The sequence below is a fragment of the Pangasianodon hypophthalmus genome, chromosome 19, assembly GCF_027358585.1.
Source record: "Pangasianodon hypophthalmus isolate fPanHyp1 chromosome 19, fPanHyp1.pri, whole genome shotgun sequence".
Taxonomy (NCBI): domain Eukaryota; kingdom Metazoa; phylum Chordata; class Actinopteri; order Siluriformes; family Pangasiidae; genus Pangasianodon; species Pangasianodon hypophthalmus.
The window spans coordinates 13,279,605-13,304,280 of NC_069728.1; the positions used below are offsets into that span (position 1 = coordinate 13,279,605).

The 24,676-nt window shown below is 38.5% G+C and overlaps 1 protein-coding gene across 2 annotated transcripts in view; it reads right to left on the reverse strand.

Moving 5' to 3' along the window:
* Positions 1–372: 372 nt before the first annotated feature.
* fut8b (fucosyltransferase 8b (alpha (1,6) fucosyltransferase)) overlaps positions 373–24,676 on the reverse strand; it is a 124,197-nt gene continuing 99,893 nt past the window's right edge. For both annotated transcript variants that reach the window (XM_026923695.3, XM_026923694.3), the window contains exons 6-10: positions 24,397–24,634; positions 16,788–17,034; positions 9,343–9,519; positions 8,783–8,933; positions 373–6,856 (exon numbers count right to left, since the gene is read on the reverse strand). In XM_026923695.3, the coding sequence (XP_026779496.1) occupies positions 6,512–6,856; positions 8,783–8,933; positions 9,343–9,519; positions 16,788–17,034; positions 24,397–24,634 (1,158 nt within the window). In that variant the 3' untranslated portion in view covers positions 373–6,511. The remainder of the gene's footprint in view (positions 6,857–8,782; positions 8,934–9,342; positions 9,520–16,787; positions 17,035–24,396; positions 24,635–24,676) is intronic.

Genomic DNA, 24,676 nt, shown 5'->3' on the forward strand with positions numbered 1-24,676 from the left:
AATGAATGTTATAGGTCATAGTAACAGTGTGAAAACTTGTTTTATTCGGAATGCCCTCTAGTTATTTTGGGCATTTATAAAAACATGTGATGCACAGGTTTGTTGAGCTTCAGTTCATTGAACTGTTTTGTCTGTGAGTGCGTGCTAGTCAGAGCTGACTGAATTGAATGTGAATTGTTGTCGGGGGGAAATTGCAATGAAAACCATTTCTCCTGGTAACCTGATAGTCTGTGAACTGTGGAGTAGCAGAGTAAAAGCAAAAGCCTGTTTTACTGCCATTATCAGATGAATCATAGAAATGTTTGGTAAAGGGAGAGAAACTTTAAACAGCACCCAAAGCAATCAATGTGAGAATGCAACAAACACAGCAGATGCCTTACAACCCCTTTAATTGATCTGTGGTGTATCAAACACAATACTGTGGAACATAAAGTAGGAAAACATTTTCTCCTTTGAAAACATTCTCTGATGGTTCAGAATATTCTTATAAAATAAATACAAACCTCAGATTCAAATACTGAAGAGACACTGCAAGTAGAAAGAGAAATTAACAAAAACACACATAAGCTTTTAAAGGGGCACATGGGTATTTCAAGAAAAAATCCATATGTTTCTAAACGCTAATTAGTTGAATAATGTCACAGAGGCCTCTTGTTTGCTTCCTGTTTCCTACTTACTGGTTTTCATGAAAGTTTTTGCTCATTTTTATGCTTACTTTGTTTTTCTATTTGTGCACTATTCTTTTCTAGTAGCAGTTTTCAGATTTCCTATTTCTTGTTTCAGCTTGTTTCCCATTTCTAGATCCCTACTTCTATGGTTACCTGTTTTTTTGCTCCTGAGCACTCTCTAACTCTTATTTCTAGTTCACTAGTTCTCCTTGTTTTCCTAGATTCTTAGTTTCCTAATTGCTCCTAGTTCCTAGTCCTGGTATATGTAGTCGTATTGGTTTTTCTAGTTTGAATTAGTACACACACAAAATACACATTTTTCTTTTTATTTTTAGTACCTGCTTGAAAAGCCTGAAAAGTTTTGAAAACAAACAAACAAACAAAAACCTACTGAGCAATATGATAAATAATAATAAATCTATAAGCAGGTGAATTGGTACATTTGAACAATCCTGATTCTTCCCATTTGTTCCATTGTGTTTAAGTGGTGTAGTACACTGAGAAGGATAGAGGAACAAAATTCAAGCATGCTTATGAGAATATTAGTCCACACATAACTGGACAGTTCTCAGCAATTTCCGCTGGTTTTTAAGTAGTTTTATCATATTTCTATCTTGTCCTTTTTTGTCCACACTTTGCTGGCTGTCTAATATAACACATCATCTACGGTTTTCCATCATAAATATTTTTAATAGTTCACACAAAATTCCAAGGTGGTGAAAAAAATAAAAAGGCAAGCGATGACTGACTGAGGAATAAGTTCCTCTCCCGAGGAATCGGAGAATGTTACAAAGCTGAATCAGTGATCAAGTTTCCTTGTTTCCCTAATTTTTTAGGCCCCCAGTTCTCCTTTTCCCCACCAGTTCTAGTTCCATGATTATCCTTGTTCCAGGGTCCCTTAATTTTACTAGTTGCTAATTCCTTAGTACTTGTTTAGTTGACTTGTTTCTACTTTGCCTAGTTTTTCTTGTTTCTTAGTCTTTAGTTCTCCTTGATTCATGTTTCTAGATTGCACATCTCCCCTTTCTTTTCATTTTAAAGTCCCCTAGGTTCTCCTCATTCCCCTAGTTTTTTAGGGTGCTTCCCATTACTGTAACTGACGCCTCATTGCCTTCTCAAACCTTCAGCCTGTGCCCTAGAAACTGGCAACTGATTGAAAAGGTCAGGCCAGACATCTCTATCCCAAGTCACTGACTACAGCTCCTTCTGGGAACTCCCTAGATGTTCCCAAGCCAACTGAGAAATATAATCACTCCAGTAGGTCCTTGGTTTGCTCTGGAGCCTCCATCCAATGGGACGCCTCATACAGCTCTAGCAGGAGCTGACCAAGGGACATCCTTGTAAGGTGCAACACCACCACTACTGGCTCCTCTCAATTTGAAGGAATAGTGGCTCTACGCTGAGGTTTTCCCAGATTGTCACGAAGCTCTTTTCCACCAGTTGTACTCACATTCTTTCAGTCATTTGCCACAGCTTGAGAATAGGGGCATAGACTCACTGGTAAACACAGAGCTTTGTCCTCAAACTGAGCTCCTGTTTCTCCTCCACAAACAGTGCAGTAACTGTAACAAGGCTTCCTCTGATCTTATGTGATCTGTTTTCCATAACTGATGAATAAGATCCCAAGATCTACACCAGGCATAAGGTCTATCCCCTCACCTGAAGGGAGCATCCCACTCTTCCAGGAGACAATCATAGTCTCAAACATACCTCTAGCCTTCCATAATGGACACCTCTTGTACCTTGATCTACTGTCCATGTAAACCACACATAAGAGAAAAGACACCCACTTTAAACAGTTTCAGCTTAACACTTAGAGCATGGACACAATTCTCACTGTACACAAACACATACTAGATTGTATGAAGTAGTGATGCAGATACTCAATACTTCTGCAATACCTCCCACCACAAATACCTGCAATACCTCCGGCACAAAATCATACACCATCTCCAAATCCACAAAACCCATGTAGACTGGATTAGCATATGTACATGACCCCTCACACAGTTGCGCAAGCATAAAGAGCTGGTTCATTGTTCTACAGCCTGGGGTAACCCGTATTGTTCCCCCTAAATCCTAGGTCAAACTATCCGACAGTCTCCTCTCCAGACCCCTGGTATAGACTTTTGCTGGAAGGCTGAGGAGTGTAATTCTATGAATGGAATACATCCTCTCGTCCCCTTTAAAAAAAAATAGAGACCACCATCTCAGTTTGCCATTCCAAGGGCACTGCCATAGATCTTGATGGAACATTGAAGAGGCATGTTAAACACACAACCCCAACCTCGTCCAGTGCCTTCAATATTTCTGGCAAAATCCCAACCACCTCTGCAGCCTTGACACTATGGCTGATTGTAAACGCAATAATAACCGCAGCCAAAGTAAAAGACTCCAAAAAAAAAAAAACAAAAAAAAAAAAAAACAGACATATCAGGCACTGTGTACTGAAGGGAAGGAACTGGGTTAAATAATTCCTCGAAGTTCTCCATCCACTGCTCAACAATATCCCCAGTACAGAGTAGAGGTCAACACTTACATGCACTTGCTTAGCAGAGCTGGTGTATGGTCTCTTCTCCTCCTCCTCACAGAACAGTTTGCCAGACTGCTCCTGCCCAATTCAGCCCTGTGGTCCCGAGAAACGCGGGGCCTCATGGCCACAAATTTAAAATTTACAGCTCCTGGCTCCCGTGGCCTAAATTCACCAAACTTTAAGGGTGCCAAGAGCTCGTTGAGATGCGTCCAGCCCTCAGTCAAAGTTCTATCTTTTTCCCTGGCTGAGAAACAGACTGCAGAAATCCAAAAAAAGTGGCCGAATTAAAGTGTTCCCAGGTCTGCCACTTCGACCACCTCGTCCGCACTCCAGTTCTTCCAGCTCTGGTTCTGCCATCCTGGAGCGTAAAATGGCACTCTGCCAATTTGGAACTCAATAAATCAGGAACCGCACAGCAGAAATTTGCTAACATAAATCTATCAGTGGCCTCTCCAAATTCCATGACCGATCTTCTGCTTCTGTAACTGCCTTTGCAACAGCCCTTCTGGCTCTCTATAATTCTAAATTGAATCAGGAGGCCACAGCTGCTTGCAGTTGCCTCTATGATTGAGAACTTGAATATGGTCTGTTGTGACTTAATGTCCCCAACCTCAATTGGTACAAGGGAGAAGTCCTTTTGAACATGAGAATTTGTCTCTCATTGAAGGTCCCAAGCAACCCAGAAGGTTCTCCATAAATCTGGTTGGCACCTACTGTGATAGGTCCAACTTACCACCAAATTGACAGCTCTGTCCTTCTCTTTACCTGAGTGATTAAAAGATATGGCCTCAAGTCTGATGAAACAAACACAAAATCCAAGGGGCTCTGGTAGCAAATACACTTATGAGCAACTTTGAGCAAAGTGTTTGATTTTGAAAATCAGTGGATTGCACAGAAGTCCCCTCCAAGTATCTCCATTGTTCCTGGGATGAGCACTGAAGTTCCCCTGAAGCGCTATGAAGTCAGTATGAGCTACATTCTTGAGCGCCTGCTCTACTATCTCCAACAAAGCTGAATACTCTGAACTACTAATTATCAATTCATTAAATGCACACAGAGGCTTCCAGAGTGAGAAGAAAGGTACTTATGTGGAAGCCATGTGTGACATAATCCTATGGTGTACAGTTACCATTTTCACAAAACTACCTACACTGAAAAAAAGGGAACATGTGGTCAGAGAAAACATTATGTATAGTTTACATAAAAAAAATCTTAGTTTCTCATCAAAACTCTATACTAAATTTAATTTAAAAATGCACATTACCTAGCCTACTAGTTAGAAATATGTAGAGTGAGTGTGATCAATTTACATTGTATTAATGTGATCCAATTACGTTTTGAAGTCTCGCAAGGATGTTGGTGCTGACAGGAAGAAATAAATATAGTGTTAAATTAACTTAATTAACTCGTGTGGCACAATAGCGCAGCGAATAATGTTACTGCCTGCAATGCTAGGGTTCTTGGTTTGATCCTGAGCTTGGGTGAATGCGTGGAGTTTGGTTTTATTCCAGGGTTTTAAAAACATGCTCACATCATGTTGGATGTATGAAATCAATGGATGTTGGATGTTAATGAAATTCATTCATGTCGAACCAATGTACACATTTGAATTAAGTAAATTCGATGAACTTTTTTTCCAGTGTAGATTCAAACAAATAATAAGTTAAGAACAAAAAAACACTAAATGAATACTATTAATAATGAAACAATGGATACAAAGTCAATAAGTGGGCTGAATTTATATGCCAAGTCAGTGATGACAACAGAGTAGATATTGTATAAGTTAAAACATGCTGGACAACAAGTCATCAATAACTGATGTTGATTTATAGTGATGTATTTTTGCCCTAACATGGCACAATGTTTGGCATCCATTCCTCTGTTGTTGTTTTCTTTCTTTGCAACCTTACCTCACAACCTCAGAGGCAGGAACTAAGAAGCAAGGAAACAAAACAAGAAAGCGCAATTAAAGAAATAAGAAGCACCCTAATAGTTATCCTTGTTATCTCCTTTCTATCTCACTAGTTTACCATGTTCCCCTAGTTTCTTAGTGATCAAACAGGCAAGAGAGATTAAAAGACAAGATTAAAAATGACTTAAAACCACCTTGGGACAATTAAATAACAATAAAACTATAAAGCGAGGCAGAGTTGTGGGTTTGTAAATCGCGCTCAGCTGTTGCCGAGTCCAAATAGCCTGTAGTCAAACACAGAGACACTCTGCCTCCATCCATATCAGAGTCATTCAGGAGGCTGTGCTATGTCAAAACACAAGCACATGTCCTTGATCTGTCTTTGTGGATTATGTCTCATTATCCCTCCCGTCTCAGCAGACTCTGTACAGGTTGTTGTTTCTGTAGTCTGTAGCTCGTTTGCCTCAGGATAGTTGGGATATTTTACATCATGATTTTCTTCTCCATCTTTTCTCACTGAGTAAAAAATACACATAAACATACACACAGCAGTGTCCTCAGTGTGTGTCCATTCTTACGAATGCTTTAGTTGTCTTTCCTGATACAGAGTCCCAAAGTTGATTATTCTCACTGTCTGTGCCTTTTTTTTTTATCTCTTTCCATGTCAGCGCACATTTTTCAAATCTCTCTTTCTGACTCTTAATTTTTTGTCTCTTTCAGTCTTCTTGTCTTTCTCTCAGTCTTAATTTGTCTCTTTCTCTTGTTTCTTTTCACCTCTTTCTCTATTTCCATCTTTGTCTCTGACGTCTCTGTCCTATGTCAATCTCCTTCTGTCTCTGTGTGTATTGTTGTCTCTTTCTATCCTTCTGTTTGTTTCTTTACCTCTCATTTTGTTTCTTTTTATGCCATGTTTTTCCACCAATCTCTCTTTTATCTGTCCTTGTCTCTGTCTCTTTCCACCTCTTTGTGTATAATTCTGTCATTTTCTATATCTCTGTCTCTTTTTGTCTTTTTTTGTCTGTCTCTGTCTTTTTCTCTCTTTTTTGTCTCCGTATCATTTTATTTGCCCCTTTTTCTCTCTTTCCATATCTCTCTCTCTGTGTCTTAATATCTGTTTCTTTCCATTCCATTGTTTCTTTCCATCTATTTTTTCTTTTTCCATCTCTATCTCTTTGTCTCTTGACATCATCTCTTTTAACTCACACACATACACACACATCGACAGCATGTATCACTTTGTGGACTATGTCTTATTATCTCTCCTTTATCAGTAAGCTTTATACAGGAAAAAATACTTTGGGATTATTCTCACCCTGTCTCTTTCTCTACCTGTCTCAGTCTGTTTCAGTCTCTTCATGCCTCTCTCTGTTTTTAAAGTCTCTTACTGTCTCTTTCAGTCTATTTTCCTCTATTTTCTGAGTTGAGCAGTTTGTCTGCCTCGGGGTAGGTGGGGTATTTCACTGTCTCGATTTTCTCCTTCACTTTGTAAGATGGATAGAGGCCTGTGCGCCCCAGTCTGCGGTTCAGTCCTTTGGAGTAACCATCCCAGTGGTTTCCAGCAACGCCAATCACATCTCCAGGCTCCAGAGCGACGTCCTCGGCAGTGCGTGGCCGATGTGCATAGATGGCGATCTGGTTGTGAGCATTTTGCCCGCCAAAATAGTAGATGTCGTCAAGAGAGTAGAAGTATGATGAAGCATCTGGGTGCAGAGTCTGCATGATTTCATAGGCCACACGGCACACCTGGTACACACAGTGAGACAGGTTGCAATTATTGTGCATTCAGAAAGAATATATTTTTTTAATTAAACAAAAGTTACTTTAAAAAAAAAAGAATTGTCATCAAGCATTACAGTGCTGTCGAAAGATGGTCTCTATTTAAAGATAGTCACTAACTGTGAATCAACTCAACCATAGCCATCTCATCAAATATGACCTGCTAGATATATCCTCATAAAATGTATAAAAAGTATAAAGTGTAAAATGTAACAAATAAACTGCCAGATAATATATTTATTATGAAGAAATAGAGACATAGTTAGGTACTTTATGATAAAGGGAGCTTACAGCTGGCTAAAATTAATTAAGTATCGCAATGCAAAAAATCATGCAGGTATAGGTCAAGAGCTTCAGTTAAAGTCCTTATCAAACATCAGAATGAAGAAAAAGTGTGATCTCTGTGACTTTGATCGTGACATGGTTGTTGGTGCCTGGTGGGCTGGTTTGAGTATTTTGGAAACTGCAGATCTGGGATTTTCACACACAACAGTCTCTAGAGATGACACAGAATGCTGTGAAAAAAGATAAAACATTGAGTAAGCAGCTGTTCTGTGGCTGGAAACAAGGTCAGAGGAAGATGGCCAGATTGGTTCGAGCTGCCAGGAAGGATATAGTAACTCATATAATCACTCTTTACAACCATGCTGAGCAGATAAGCATCTTAACATGCACAAAACATTGAACCTTGCAGTGGATGGGCTACAACAGCAGACAACCACGTCAGGTTTCATTCCTGTCAGCCAAGAACAGGAATCTAAGGAAACAGAAGGCTATCATGGGCACAGGCTCACCCAAACTGGACAGCTGAGAATAAGAAAAAAAAAAAAATCACCTGTTTTTTTTCCAGTCTTCAATTATACTGTTGTGGTGAGTCTGTGCCTGTGATAACCTCAGATTCTTGTTCTTGGCTGACAGGAGTGGAACCTGATGTGGTCTTCTGTTGTAGCCCATCCACCTCAAGGTTTGATGTGTTGTGTGTTCTGCGATTCTTTTCTACTCACCCCGGTTGTAAAGAGAACTTATCTGAGTTACAATAGACTTCCTTGGTTTCAGCTCAAAACAGTCTGGTCATTCTCCTCTGATCTCTCTCATCAACAAGGTGTTTCAGCTTGCAGACCCTCCACAGACAGGGTGTTTTTTTCTTTTTTCCACCATTCTCTGTAAACTCTGTTGTGTGTGAAAATCCAAGGAGATCAGCAGTTTCTGAAATACTCACAGCAGCCATCTGGCACCAACAATCATGCCATGGTTAAAGTCATAGAGATCACATATTTCCCCCCATGCTGACGTATGATGTGAACATTACCTGCAGCTCTTGACGTGTATCTGCATGATTGCTAGCACTGTGCTGCAGCCACATGACTAGCTGATTGGATAACTCCATAAATGAGCAGGTGTATAGGTGTTCTTATTAAAGTGACTGGTGAGAGTAAGTCTGGGTAGGATTAGAAGTTGTACTGCTGCCAACCACTAGAGGGTGTCACAGATATTATGGATTCACTTTTTAACTGGGGTTCTTAAGTAACCACTTCTTCCTGGTCAGGATAGCCATGGATCCAGAGACTATCAAGGGACCACTGGGCTCATGGCAGGAATACACCCTGGATGGGGCACAACATACACACTTATTCACTCCTATGGGCCATTTAGTGCAGCCTATTTACCTACATACAGATGGGAGGAAACCAGAGAACCTGGAGGAAACCCATACAGACACAGGGAAAACCTGTGAAATTACCCATGAACACCCATGAACATGAGGGGTGTGTTAATAAGTAGAGAAATGAGGTGAGACGGATGGGTTGTAGCCTGATTTATTGTAAGTGTGACTCAGTACCTGAGCTCAGGAGGGTTTAGGCTGTGTGTGTGTGTGTGTGTGTGTGTGTGTACCTGTGAGGAGAATGTACAGACTAGGAAGTCAGTCTGGGACAAGAAATGGATGTCCAGGATGACTCCCTTGAGAGAGTTCTCTGTGTAGCGGTTATGCAGTCCAGCCGACCACGAGATGGAATTATCACTGATGAACTCATAATCGGGGTATCTGAGACACACACACACACACACACACACAAAAGTCCATGATTTATGAAAAACCTTACTTCCTTACATACACATGCAGAAATGCACACACACACAAATTTGTCTTACTATCCTTCCACTGACATAACCAAAGAAAGCATTTAGGCTCTTTAAGCTTTAAAGCTGGAAAAAAAACCCACAAAACACAAACAAACAACAACAACACCCATACAGTTTTCCTTATGGGGATCATGGAAATGTCTCCACAAGGTCAAAGCTGTCAGATATTTCTATCCTTGTGGGGCTATTTGCTTCCCAATAAGATTATAAAAAAAAAATAAAAAAAAAAACCTTCCTATCTCCCACATCACCACCCACCCCCCAAACACACACAAACACACACACACATACTCCTCATTCAGATCACTCACTTGCTCTTGGCCTCCTGTAACAGTGAGGGGTCATCAGTTGCCAAATACACTCTCTTTTTGTCCAGCTGCATGCGCTGGGCCATGAGCTGGAACTGTTCCTCCACATGCAGCATGTACTCCTCGATGGGGTGAAACGCCGCCTCTGTGCCCACTTTATCTGTGCGCCTCACATGCACACTGCAAACACACAATACATGCTGGTTTGACAAGGCTCTACTCAACTCTACTCTACTCTACTCTACACAAAGCCTTGTCTAATCTTACATTGACATATGGAGAGAAAGTTAATGGTAAAATCCAGGAATAAAGAACAAGTCCCAACCAAACACTTCCTGAGAAATTTTCTACTAGCACAAACCTATTTTTCTTTTCTTCACATTGCGATGTTCAGGAGTGGTGTAAAGATCCACACATTGAAATATTTACAGTGCTGCTGCATTTCTTCAGAGCAGTGTGTGTGTTGTAGGTTGGGGGGTGGGGGTTTGCTGCATACTTGCTTTCGGTACCAACAACTTTCAGGTTCTCAACTCTTCAGTTCAGAAGTAGATTTCGAAATTTAAAATCTGTTTATTTTGTCTCACAGCACAATGTTTTTTTATTACACACTACGTAAATAATATAATATATTATATTAATTAATAAATAAATGTTTTTATATAAATATTTTAATGCATGCAGGTATAACTAGATCATTGCCATATTGTGATTGTAGGACTATAGGGTTCTATCTGGGTGAAGAGCTGTTTTGAGATATGGGACATCAAAGTTTTGACATTCCTGCTAGCAAAACCTTAAAGTTGGGTTATCTGCATTTACAACACTTTGAAGGTTACTTTAAATTTACAACATCAAAACAATTACAAAGTACATTTTTGAACACAGATATAATTTTTTATTCTATATAATTAGAGTACTGTTTGAAAAAAAAAACACCACAGAATTAAGAATAACATATCCTTCAGTGACCAGGTTTATGTGGTTAACGTGGTTAAATGTCAGAACTTTCTAGTAATGAAGTCATAACATGTAGACGCAAAATGTAGGTCATAATGACAACAAACAGATTGTCTGTTGGTCCTTAAAATTGGCCTCAAATTATTTTATGAATTAATGGAGTTAATAAATATTAAACCCTCTTGAATTTGAATGTACATTGGACTTATGATGCTTTTCGTACCCAGAATTCACACAATGAAACAGCATTTGATTTGAGATTTTCTCAAATTTTATGAAAATTTTGTTTCGATGTAGCAACGTGTTCAAGTTCAATGATTAGATGGTGTAATTTATGAGGAAGAATTGTAGCTTTTGTCATTTTCTTTCTGCAGAGCTCTTGAAGCATTTTGCATATCTTCACTGCAAATGTGTCTGTAAATGGTGCCTGAAGTAGCATTGAAAAAGACTTAAAAACTACTACATTTACTCTGAGGAAACTTTACATGTCCTGGCATTAAAAACAATACACAGTAGAGCGCAATGCAATGGCTTAAAGCTCTGCCATTTATTTTGATTAAAAGTTTCCACCTAAACTAAATCAAGCCCCATCTGCAGATATCAAACAAAATAAAATATAATTATAATGTAAATTGGCATCATTGTGTTGTAGTTTGATTAAAGTTTAACAGCATGATTTAGAGTAGCATAAACATACATGTCAGTTCTATATAATGCCATTTATTCTTATTTGTGGTTGGACCTTTATTCCTTACACCAACAAAAAGTGTCTGTGTGTTTTGCAGTCATGAAAATGAAAAAGCTCTGCAACTGAAAATTTGATTACTTGGCAAAATTTTGTACTTAATCATAATAAAGCTTCATTTTTTAATTATCTGGCTCTAGTGGAGATTTCCTTTTTGCCATTATTTTTATAGGTGTTTTTATCCCCTTACAACCATGTTAAATAGTCTTTTTCAACTAATTAATGGATTAACAAATGATAGTGACTCATTTCCCTGCTTTGGTCCTACAGCAATGAGAATGAGAGAGAGAGAGAGAGAGAGAGAGAGAGAGAGATACAGAAAGCTTGTCAAATGCACTTTTCTTTTTTTCTTTCTTCGTTCTCTCATTGGGTAGCTTCTCCTACTTGTTCTCACTGTCTGAAGTGACAAAGCTTCAGGACTGTTCAGCTACTCTCTCTCCTTCACACACACTTCCTTTCATCTTTCTGTCATGTATTACTCTCTTGCTTCATGTCTTTCATTCAGCGCTGATTCTCAGCTACACTGAGGTGCTTAGCATCCAGCGATCGATACTCCCTCATCTGCCCCACTGCTAACAAACACATTCGCACTTTTTATTTGTTTTTGCAGAGCTCATCACAAGGCTTCATTTTGTATCATGTTCTTATAAGAAGGCTACAGCGGGTTCAAGCACTTGTTAACATACAAAAATCCATTTGCTCAACAACAGCAGTCGGTGTATCACTTAAAGTAACATTGTGGCCAAAAATCAAACGTACACCAATTTCCTTTTATCCCAAATGTAGCAAAAAAGCCAAGGCATGTTTGTTGTCTTAAGTTTGCTTCTTTTCTATTTTTTCTCTATATTAAATAAACAGTATAGATGAACTATATTTAGCATCCAAATCGCTGATATATTGTACACTTTTAGCAACACCTCCTACCTAAATGAAGAAGAAAGATGGCCGCTATGACAGATTGATCATTTTTAGAGAGAACATTGTGTCAGACTAAATTTTGAGGTGTTTTAGGCTTGGAGTTTCCACAATGCAATGTGAGCTTGTTAGCAAAATTAGCATTGCGGCTCCAGTGCAAATCTTAACACAAGCATCATGCAACACCAGCTAATCAGTCAAGCTTGACATTCATAATATCCAAATTTCTGCCAAGAAAATGTACAAGCAGAGACACCATAAGATGATGCAATATGATTTAACATACTGTATACACACACACTACTATTTTCAATTATTATAGTGTTTAATACCTTGAGCAGGATCAAGGACAGATTACTTCAACCATGTTCCAGTAAGATAGAGAGCCACTCTTGAGCCCTAGAGCAAGATGCTTAACCCTTAACTGCTCAGCTCTGTACAAATCCCTTCCCATGCTCGGGGCTCGTTTTGATGAGAGATGGGAGTAGAAATGGGATAAACATGAATATCACATTTTTAATTCTTATTTACAAACCACTACAAATCAGCCATTTTGACATATTTTTATTCCGAATGGTTACTCAAATGTGCTAACTGAAGATGAATCAATCAATGAAAGCTCATCATGAAAATTTATTTGTGGTAGTGATATTTTAATAGTAAGGGTTAAGTGGTGAGTCGAATGATGAGTTCAAATTCCTGCACTTAATCCTCTTCCCATCAAGCTTGGATATGAGAAAAGAATTAACACACAAAGACAAGTAGTGCATGTGTGTATGCAACACAAGAGGCTGTCTTCATAAGTGTAATATATCTAGTAATGCAAGATCTACTGTGGTGTGAAATATACCAGATTACATTAGAATGATATAACAGAATATTTTCTGGTGGCACAGTAACCCTGACCAGGATATATGTCTAAGAGGACATCAGTACCTAACAAGCATAGTTTGATGGAAATGATCTGCCATGAGGAAATTTAGCAAACATTTTTAAATCACAATTTCATTTATTGCTTGTATTATGCAAATGTTTAAACCGAACCCTGGTGCCAGTGGTTTGTTTACAGTATTTCTGATCAATAAATGAAAAAGTTTTATGTGTATGTTTTCAGCCCTACACATCCCTCAGCCAATGTTTTTTTTTTTTTTTTTTTGATTCATTATGTGCAGTGAGAACATAAACCGAACCAAATAGCAAATATATCAAATTTCGCTCTGAATTGGACTCAGCAACCAGACTAACAGATGTGAAAACAGCCTTAGCTATTGTTCAAAAGAAATGCAGCCAGACAAAAGACTCAATCAAGATTTGGTATGCTTTCCAGCTTAATCTCGAAAGTGGTGTAGGTAGCAATCAAAATAGTGGTGATCACACTGTTGGAATATGAGACATATGAAATATACCAGAATTTTGTCACTTCTCCAAATAGCCATTGAACCCTAACTCTGGACTCTTGTACTTAGTGGAAGTGAGAGAATCATGAAAAATAGAACGTCACACCACTCTCTGAACTCCATAAAGCATATTTCTGTCCAGTTCTCGGCACAGCAGATGGAGCCTGAATGGGGCCTGAAAGCCCTTAATGGCCAACACTCATCTTTTCACTCAAGTCCCCAGTGGAGCAAGGGAGAGGGAGAGAGAGAGAAAACAGGATAGTGAGTGCTAGAGAGGAGAAGGTAGAAGTGATGGAGCAGTGATGAAGGCTGAGGTAGGGGTTGAAAACGAGTAGCACTTGTTAGCACAGAGAGGGAGAGAGAATAAAAGAGATAAAAGAGGGAAGAGAAAATGGGGAGAGGTTAAAAATCAAAGCAGGAAAGGAAAATTGTAGCAGTTTGAAGAGGGACAAAAATAAAGAAAACAAAATGTGAATGATAGCAATGAATTCTCACTTTGGTACTTGTGGGATTTGATAAAGTTTTGCATTCTAGTGCAAAGCTAGTTAGCTTCCACTTGTAATGTCAACATGAAGGGACATTCATGTGCAATGTTTTAGGTCAGGAACTCAAGTCAATGGGATACAGTAAGACAACAATCGCACACAGTTTTCACTAATGCATTAATCTACTCTTGACCACTCTTTGCTCTCCTTTATTTATATATCCTACAGTACTGAGAGAATTAATTGTCTGGAGATAGAATATCCCATAATCTCATCCCAGACCCCTACCATATAAATCTAATTATAGCACATCGCTGTGTATTCTCCATACTAGAGACCTTGAGCTGCACAAGGACATCAGCTTAGTGTAAAAATCTTCTTCAGAATTGTATAAAGTGCTGTCTGATTGGTGGCTCCTATCACTTGTCTGACAGCAGAAAGTCCTGGCTGTAACTTACTGTGTACGATTAACTGATTTAAATACTAAGCCCTTGCACAAAACCGTATGGATGTACTTACTGTATATCTAGAACCTAAACTGTTCTTCAGTTTGTCTCTTTGAGGAAATTCTTAATGCATTTATACAGAATCCTGCAACAGAGGGATTTCATTGCACAAAATGTTAGGTCAATTAATAAACATGCAGGAAAACAGGATAAAGGGGCAGGAGGTAAAGGACCTGTGTTTAAAAGCCACCTCATGATAGACTGGATGTTTAATTCCAAATGCCAACCATAGCTACACTATATGGCCAAATGTATGTGGACACCTGACCACTGAAAATCCCATTCCAAAACCATGTGCATTAATATGGAGGTGGTTCCCCCTTTGGTGTTATAATAACCTCCATTCTTCTGAGAAGGCTTTCCACTAGATTTTGGATTGTGGCTTTGGGGATTTGTGTTCATTCAGCCACAAGAGCACAAGAGGTTGGGCACTGATGTCTGGCAATAAGGCCTGGCGTGAAGTTGGTGTTCCAATTCATCCCAAAGGTGTTGAGTGGGGTTGTGTTCAGGGCTCTACGTAAGGCCACTCAAGTTCTTCCACTCCAACCTTGGCAATCCATGTCTGTTCTAGACATCACTTTGTGCACAGGGGCATTGTCGTGCTGGAACAGGTTTGGGCTAAGGCACCTAGTTCTAGTGAAAATAAAAATGGTAATTAGGCCATACTTGATTTTAGGTAAAATGTATATCATGTTTTCAGCTGACAGACCTGTCCACACACTAACAGTGTGTCAAGCCATTAGGCTTGCCATAAGTTGGTCTTGAAATCAATAGCAATAGATGTGTTTTGATGGATACACAAGAAGTCCTTGTGACCTTTTGACTTCCTTGCAAGAGAGGATGAAAATCCAAGAATACTGAAAAAATAAACTGAAAGAATCTCAGCTCCTGGTCAGAGTGACACAAATCATAACCTATAGTATATACCATCCTACCATCCTGCTGTCTAAGGAAGCGTTTCCAAACCAGCTCCATGATGGTTGAAATGCAGCTGCCCCTTGTCGTTAAAGTTGGTATAACATGCTAACTGTCAGTGCCCAGCACTCTTTTCCTTTTCAATGCGCTTTAACAGTGGGGTAAATATTCAGAAAGAACTAAAATTGTAAAATTGATTGCGAATATCTTTCTGCAATTTTCAGATATTATATTATATTAATGTAATGTGGAAATTTGTCTTGGGAACACACCTCTTCATCTTGCCTGTTCTGGTTTCTTTTACTTTATGAGGCATTACAGTCTATTTAAAAATTATTACAAGGTATTCTTACCAATTTATAAAGAATTATACACACAGCTGCATTGAACACCAGTTTCACAGAAAGGGTTAACCAGTTTTCCATGGTAATTATGGTAATTGGTAATTAAATCACATGTGTAATTCACTATTGTAAAAGCCGACACACTCCTGGCAGTTAATTTTGATCAAGTGAATAATTTGGGGAAAAAGGAAGAGGCCAAGACATGATGAGACAAAGCGTATAGGCAGACGTCTACAGTGTTTTCTTTGTCCTTGTAGTTGATTGTTGTCTATGCAGATTATATACAATCCCCTACGTCTTACATGTTGTTGAATTTTATAATCTGATTGGTCAGAAGATGTTGATTAATTTTCTTTAGCAGCAGCTCAGATAACAGTTTTGACTATAAGAAAAATCATTAAGTTTTTATATCAATGCACTCTTTCTAAAAAAGTTTTTCTATAGTAACACCTTACTCACAAGGACTTGAATTGTGGATGTGTCACATAAGTCAAGGCTTATAACAAATAGATTAAAAAATATGTTAAAAACTTATAATCATTGATATGATGACATTTATAAGCGTTAATATGTTGACAATTTTCTGTAAGGAGATTACTGTAGATCCTGTGTAGCTTTGTAACAGTCACACAGGAAAGTTTTCAGGACAGAGGTTTCTCTGCATTTTTTGTCTTATTAAGTTCAAGAAATAGAAAAAAAGAGATGTCACTGAGCGAACGACTGTTTATAGCTGCTGTAATGTAAGTGATAACAGGAACTAACCACAATATTAAGTGTAAATGAAATTCTTTAATAAATTACAAATTGTATTTGTTAATAAGTTGCAGTGGTATAAAAGCTATAAAACATGCTGTTATAGGAAAATGATCAAATTCAGGGTGCTTTGCGTTAGCTGCAGCACACTACCAAGTCATTGATTATTTTCCTACAACAGCCCTATAATCTGTCATGTTTTATTCCTTACTTATATTTATTTTATTTGAGTTTTTTAAAAAATTATTAACTTAATAATTGGACTCTTAGAATATTTTGAATTAAAGTGATCTCATATCCTTATATGATTCCTGTCCTTATAATCTGTCTCTGTTTTTGTTTTCCATCATTCTGTAACTCGGCAACACTGCAAAAAATGGCTTATCTTTAATGTCCAATGTAAATTAATGTTACGAGAAAAAGGCACTGACCCAATGATGGGGTGTTTGAAACCCAGTTTGATGCCAGCCTCCTGCATCTCCTTCTCCAGCCATGGCTGAGGACGCACCAGGTACTTGACGAACTGAGACACCCACCAGACGGAGGGGTCTCCATGCAGCCTCTGAAGCCGTGGGGCCAGATCCTCAGGGATGGCCAGAGGCAGGTAGGGGGGTCGGGGGTGAAGACTGTCCACGATGGGCAACTCCACAACCTGCACATCTCTATCATGATCCTCCCCTAGGGGGCAAGAGATGAGAGAGATACTCATGTATAAAGACAGATAACAGACAATACTCTAAAATACACACTATAACTGTCTTTTTGCAGCCTGAGTCTCTCGAGAATAGCGGCTGTCCGAGACGTTTCCTTATTTCAGGATTTGTCCTTCTTGGTGTAGAAAATACCATAATTCTGTTCACCAAACCAGAGTTAAACGAAAAAGGAGTATGTTTACAAATGTAAGTGGATTGCTTTTCTCATTACTAACTGTGATGTGTGTTCACTGCCAACAAAACTCATAAAATTCACTCTCACTGCTTCTGTAACTAGCTTATGCAGACAGCTTGATAGGTTTCCTAGGATCGCCTGGATTCTAAATGTTTTCACTCACTAACATAAAATTTGCTTTGTTGCCTGCTCTAGCAAATCACCTAGGTATTAATACTACGCAACATCTAGTGCACTAATGAAGTATGCTATCTAGTTCCTGGTCTTTCAAAGCTGCTCCTCCACCTCTCAGTGATCACACTCCGGATTATTGTTCACACCTGTGTGTAACTGCATTAGTCCAGTGTGTGTGTGTGTGTGTGTGTGTGTGTGTGTGTGCAAAAATATGATTGTTATTGTTAAGCAGCAGAGAGCTTTTCTCCCCCCAAACCTTTCACTCACAGAACATTTTAGATTTGTGTTGACATTATTTATTTATTTAGTTACTGAGGTTTAGATTAAGCCTGTTTAATTCACATAATTAATAATTATTTAATATATAATAACTAATAATAATTATTATTATCATCATCTTTGATAACTGGATTGTGAATTCCACACCATTACAAACTTTTATAAAACCTAGGAGTACTCGGCAGTCCCCAGAACCCACTTTGAGAACTGTGGCCATAGAATATGTACGCTTAGTAAAGTTGTGTGTAAATGTTTGCGTAAGCCAAACTCAACTAAAATTTTTCACCAGCTTTACAAAAGTTTCAGAAACGCCGATTTTCTTCGCACTCACGTGTATATCTTGATCACACACTCAGGAGCACAAGTAGGATATGGAAGTTTTTCCGAATTTGCAGGATTTTCATGAATACCAATTTCACCAAGAAAAATTTCTTATTTAAATGCTTGTACAAACAATTTTATGAATAAATCCGTTAGTATTTGGCTTGATAAATGAGGCCCATTGTATGTCTGCCTGGACACCAGTATATGCTTAAATAAGCAAACTTCAGACACCAAACTTTCACCAGACTTTCATTTTTCCTCAGTTCTATCACTTTAATATACTCAAGTTTGGTATCACACAGACATTTTAAATATTTTACACCATACTTCCAGGGACTTAACTCGATTTGGAACACAGCCTGTCAGTCATTCAGATGTGTATAGAGCTGCTAAAGCCATTACAGACTTTAAACAACATTAAAAGGATTTTAAAAAATCAATTCTAAATAAAACGCAGCCAGTGTAGCGATGCTACGAATTATTACTGTTTAAACAGCATGGCTTTGACCATTTTATTTAGAAATTGTTTTTTTAAAAAAAAAACAATAAAAGGATTTAAGTAAGATCTTCTGTCATATGATTGTCAGGTAGGCAGGTATGAACGGAGGTGCAGGTATACAGAGCTTTATTGAATGAAGCAATCAAGACAAATACCTAATCCAGAATCAAATTCAAGGTGCAGGCGAGGGTCAGGCGATCAACAATCAACATGCACTAGGGCAAGAAAACCAAAAAAAAAAAAAAAAAAAAAAACCCCAAAAGAAAGCCAGAAAGGCCATCAGTAAACAAAGGCTTGGTATGGACTAGCATAATAACACAGAGCATGTACTTTGCAAAGTAAAGGCGTAGTGAGGGAGCTTATATGGGTGTGCAGGTGAGTGAGTCCAGGTGTGTGCAATCAGTCATTGGGTGAATGAGATCGTGTCCATAATGGCTGTGAATTGTAGTCCTCTGCAGACATGTTTGTAGGCAGTGCTGTATTCTGGGAGTTGTAGTTTAATGACATGACAATGATTTTCTTGTGTCTCAATAAAACTAGTACAAATTTCAATTAATAAAAATTTAAATACAAATAATAAATATAAGCATTAAGGTTTAGAATGAAGACTTTACACATCTGCAGTGTTTCTATTGTTTCTGTATTTGTAGTGTAATTATTTTTTAATTAAAATTTTTTACTGTGCTGAACTATTTCATGGTTTATACTTTAAAATGTAATCATTGTTCTGTTCAGGGTTATATGATCCTGAGGTTATTGTGTTGTCTCTGGAGCTGCCCCTGCTGTGTTTGAATTTCCATCTGTTAAAGAACAATAAAGTAATTGTTGCATATTGAATATTGTGAATATTGTCTTCCATGCACAGTAGTAAGATGTTTTATTTCTATTTCACCCTGTCTCTTAGGAACAAAGTGAGTGAATATAAAACCTATACAGCGACTGTAAAGAAAAGAAGCTCAATACATCATCCTGCACTCATAAATGTACAATGCTGCTGACCCGTATGCTATTTAACTGCCGCGCTAATCTGCATATGCACACTCAGCTGAACAGAGCAGAGATCATTAATTATTTGAATTACAAGGAGGGAGAGAGAGAGAGAGAGAGAGAGAGAGAGTTTAACACCCACATGCTCAAATCATGCTGACAGAAAGACGCTTCAGAAGTCATTGAGTATTATATAGCAAGGTGACATTGTCTCTCATCATTATCATCATCTCTATCAGCAGATAGAATTTCCACAGATTTCACTTTGCTGTAAAGTAGAAGTGAGCTGGATTAAAGCTAGACTTTCTTCATTTTACAATTATTAATTCACCTGATCATGTAGCTATGTTTCCTTGCCCTATATATATACTGTCTGACACAGACTGCTTTCATTTCTTATAAATATAAAATACGACTTAGCCTTCACATCCCACTCCACATCCCACCGTGAGTTTACTGTGAAATATAAAATTTAATGTGGTTCAATCCTTCTGTAACCTTTATCATGTGCATTATAAGCTGCCACTGAAGTGGCAAAAAAAAGACAAAATGTGCATTTCAGTTTCTGTAATATTTACATTAAAACCCCAGACATGCTAGCTCTTTTTCTGTGAGATTTGGCTTTCCTTTTATTGTAATTAGCTGCAATCCCAGACTGTGTGTCCCAGAAGCCTTAGAGTTCAACTTGAACCTGAATTTTGGGTACTTAAAATTGCTTCTATGAATTATTCCATTAAAAAAGACACAGCACAGTCAGTCAGAAGGCTGCATTAGTTGTTGTAACTGTCTTTTGTGGGTTTTGGTGTTTTATGGTTTCTATAGCTATAGTCAGCTACATGCCTAGGAATTATGACAGGTTAGCAAGCAAACCAGATTAAATACTTGAAATAAAGTAGAATTTAGAAAACCTACAGTGTGTAGGATTTGGCTTAGTACCTCAGGGCTCAATCCTGAGCTCAGTTAGTGTTTGTGTGGAGCTCCTCATAGGTTTCCCCTGGTGCTCCAGTTTCCTCCCACCTCCCATTAAACATACTGGTAAGTGGACTGACAGCTCTAAATTTCCCATAATTGTTACTAAGCATGCATGTGTGTGTGTGTGTGTGTGTGTGTATGTGTGTGATGCCCGGCAAGGCACCTAGCCTTCCTGCAATAGGCTCTGGATCTAATGCAATGCTGACCAGGGTGAAGCAGCTAATGAAGATGAATGAATGCATGTGAATAAACGACGAATCGAAAATTCTTGAAATTGACATTAAAATGGTAAATCATGGCTAAACTTCTAACAAAACATCGAAACAGAGGTTTGAGTTTCATTGTCAGTCTTTCAGTCTTTCTGCCTTGGTGACGCTAAATTCCTAAAGAGATGTAAAAATGTACACTTTTACTGTAACTATGACTTAAAGAAGAAAAAGAGGTTCTTTCCCAAATGAAGAAAGCTTCCATACTATATTTGACTACTGGAATATAGTTTTAAAAAATCTTTCACAATTAGGTTTTGTTTATCTATATAATAAGCCTCTGTGGGATTTTATCTTCTACAGTCAACCTATCACGTGTAATCAGATAGTCTCTCTCTTTTAGCTAGGAGCAGAGGAATCTGCTTGATACTGATTAAAAAGGTTATTTAATATACACAGTGCCCGCTCCTCTGGAGAGAGAGAGTGAGAGAGAGAGAGAGAGAGAGAGAGAACAAAGTTCGCCTGCAATACAAACTGAACTGACAAAGCTGCATTTCCTTAAACAGTGTTCAAAACTAAATAAATAGCACAGCAATTCTTATGAAAAAAAAAAGGTTTTCTCTAAAAAAAAGAGCTGACTCTATCTGGTAGGGGAATATAAGGAGTGCTTGCCTGTCGCCTGTCACCATCTTATTATTTTTTTTCTCTTTACTATTCACTGTACTAGTGTTTAGGCCACAGCGCTCTCACCGCCATGGCCCGTGTTCGATTCCCGGCCTGGGAACCAAGCCCAGCCACTGACAGTGCACTCCCAGTGCCAGTCCCAACCCCGGATAAAATGGGGAGGGTTGCGTCAGGAAGGGCATCTGGCGTAAAACCTGTTCCAAATCAAATATGCAGCCCAACGATCCGCTGTGGCAACCCCTAATGGGAGCAGCTGAAAAAAGAAAAACAGCAACAACATTCTGAACAGCTTAGACAACCTGAATAGGCAATATACTTGATGCATAATTACACACACGTGCAGTTTCACTCTTCCTGGAGTCTATTTTGAAATCGGAACACGGTGTGGCTATTGAGAACGATTAGCACCCGCAATAAAAAATGGTGATTCCTCTGTCTACTTTGCAGGTGATGCCATTTATGGAAAAATCTGCATGCGCAATTTATCCAGGTCTGCATGTTCATATTAGAAATGACGAGGGAAACAAATGTGATTTGTTTGTTAGAACCTTTGCTCACATACAATATCGACATCCAGGGAAAAGTTAGCTAGGTAAATACTTGCACATATTTTATCTCAGTGGATGATGTTTTACATAAAGGAAGTGTCCAGTCAAGAAACAGACACACAACCACTTTGTTACTCCAGGCCCAGGTTCTCTTTTCTCCACCTTGCCTTAATGCAAGCAAGCAAACAAACAAGCAAACAAACAAACAAACAAACAAACAAAAAATAAAATACACAAGAATAAACTTGAAAAAACAATTTGAACAAATAAAAATAAATAAATGAAAAAAAACTAACAGACAGACAAACAAACAAACAAAGAAACAGAGAAACAAACAAATACATTTGATGTGACTTGCCAAATGGAGTCAATGAATGTCTGAGAATTTTAATTGGATTTGAAACAACTTACAAATCTAGCCTGAATGAGATAAAAAAAAAACTTGGATTTAATATATTTTCCCTTGTTTGTCCGCAGATTTAAGCTGCCAGTCTGAATAAAGCCACAGTGCTTTATAAAGAAGCAGTGACAGTTTACAGCTTACTGGAAGCCAGTGAGAGAAACTGAGAAATGGGTTAGATGTGCTCTGACCTGGTTAACATTCGTGCAGGGCTTTCTGGATGAGCTGCAGCTAAAAGGATGGCTGGTAATTGCAATAGAATAAAGGTACAAATCGGTGTGTCTAGATCTTTAAAAGCAGCATTTTTTTTTCTGACGTCAGTCACAAGCTAATGAAACACTTATGCAGCAGCTCCACGAATGAGGTAGAGAGCTTGCTCACAACTTCCACTGCATAAGGCATCAAATATATAAGAGTAAAATGATCACTTCCTGACGTACTTACATAAGGCTTATATAAGAAATACTGACAGCCCATGAGAGAGTGTGAGAGAGAGAGAGAGAGAGATGTTTCATCCACAGGCTGAAGTGTTTCAGATAAGTGATTCCTCCAGCAGTCATTTTCATTAAGACACAAAGTGAGAGACATGTTCAGTGTGTCCTCAGATCTGAGTGAATAAATCAGTGCTTACTGTAAGTATGGAAGATGACTGACTGATAATGGAAGTGTGTTTAACTCTATGCTCTCTAACAGAGCATTTCAGGCCATAATAAAAGTGTCATTGGGTCAGTCTGCAAAAAAAAAGGCATTTTTTGCATGAAATGATGCATGGAGAAAACCTGTGATATGGGATTTCCCCTTCTCAGTAAAGATATTATACGTGTTCTAGAGAGGGTTTCATTCTTAACAAGGTAAAAAGGAAAGTGCATGTGTAAGACAGGAGAAATTCCAGGCAGAGATGAAGAATGCTACGACTATTTAGACATAAAGAGCGCAGTAAAACATCAACACAAAAACACATTCTTCCTGCATTCCTTAACCTGCATTCACACTGATGTGGCTCCAGATTTACCTGCTGTGGCTGTGGAGAAACCACATGTTTTCTTGCAAGTATTTGTGCACTGTTGTGCACTATAATTTATACACATTGCTGTGCTACTTTTTTCTTTATTTTTATTAGTAGATAAAATCATAATGGTAAGATTGTGTCCCAGTCATGTGCACCAAACATTGATGAAAACAAATTAAACACAGGTAGGAACTAAACTTGTGAGAGTAAAGAGATGGATGAATATCAGACGAATAAACAAATATATTTGATGTGACTTGCCGAAAGGAGTCCATGACTGTCCAGAATATTTAACTGGACATGACATAACTTACAAATCTAGCTTACAAACTGCACCATAGAAGTGGTCTGTGGAACATCCTAATCATTTGCTTTAACTAACCTCAAGCAGTGGATAAACTGAGGTTTGGTCCTTGCCGTGTGCCCGCTCCACTGCATTTGTTTCAGGCAACACAGATGACTACAAAAATGACCTACATGGATCCATCAAAGATTCACAGATTGAAGCTGGAGTGTTGCTACTTGACTTTATTTAACTTTTAAGCTATCATCTTTTTTCTCCTTTAATTTTTTCTTGTAGCATCCTTTTTCTCAGCCCCCTGCCTCCCTGTCCAGTGTCTTGTGGCAAACCAACTAAATATAGCGAAGGTGGGCTTTTATTCTTATTTATTTATTTATTTATCCATTTTACTTTTCTTGCTGAAGGCTTTTGTGTAGTCAGTGCCATAGAGGATTTTTACTTTCAGCTTTTGACCATCTTATTCTTTTATTTTTATCTTCTTTTCACATTTATCACAGCTACTCCTCCATATTAAAACCTTTTATCTCCTCTATTTTTCCTTTTACCACTTTTCTCAGAAGCCTCACCCCTGCTCACCTATTACCTATGCCAAATCCACAGTTTTGTTTCCTTAATTTAGTTTCATTTTAACCCTTTTAATCAGCCTTTGTCCACAACCTTGATCAGAATTAAGCGGTTACTGGGAATGAATAAATGTATAAACTAATGTATGAATGAATGATAATCGTCTTTTTGTTCTCTTTGCCCTTTAGCCCCGCCCCCTGCTCACCTGTCCAGTGTCCTGTGGATGCTCCTGTGCGCTCGGTGCACGTATTGCTCAGAGGCCTGAACACCGTCTCCCACCCATTAGGAGCGTAGCGCCAGCTGTGGGACTCGAGGACAAGTGTGCGCTCGGTGCCATATGCAATCATGAAGCAGTAAACCACATGGTGCAGCTGGCAGCCATAACCACAGCCCTTATTAATGTTACACACCAACTTGCGCGCCTTACTGCAGTCTGGAGGATTCTGAGTAGGTGAGACAAAGGAGAGAGTCTTAATTATTAATTA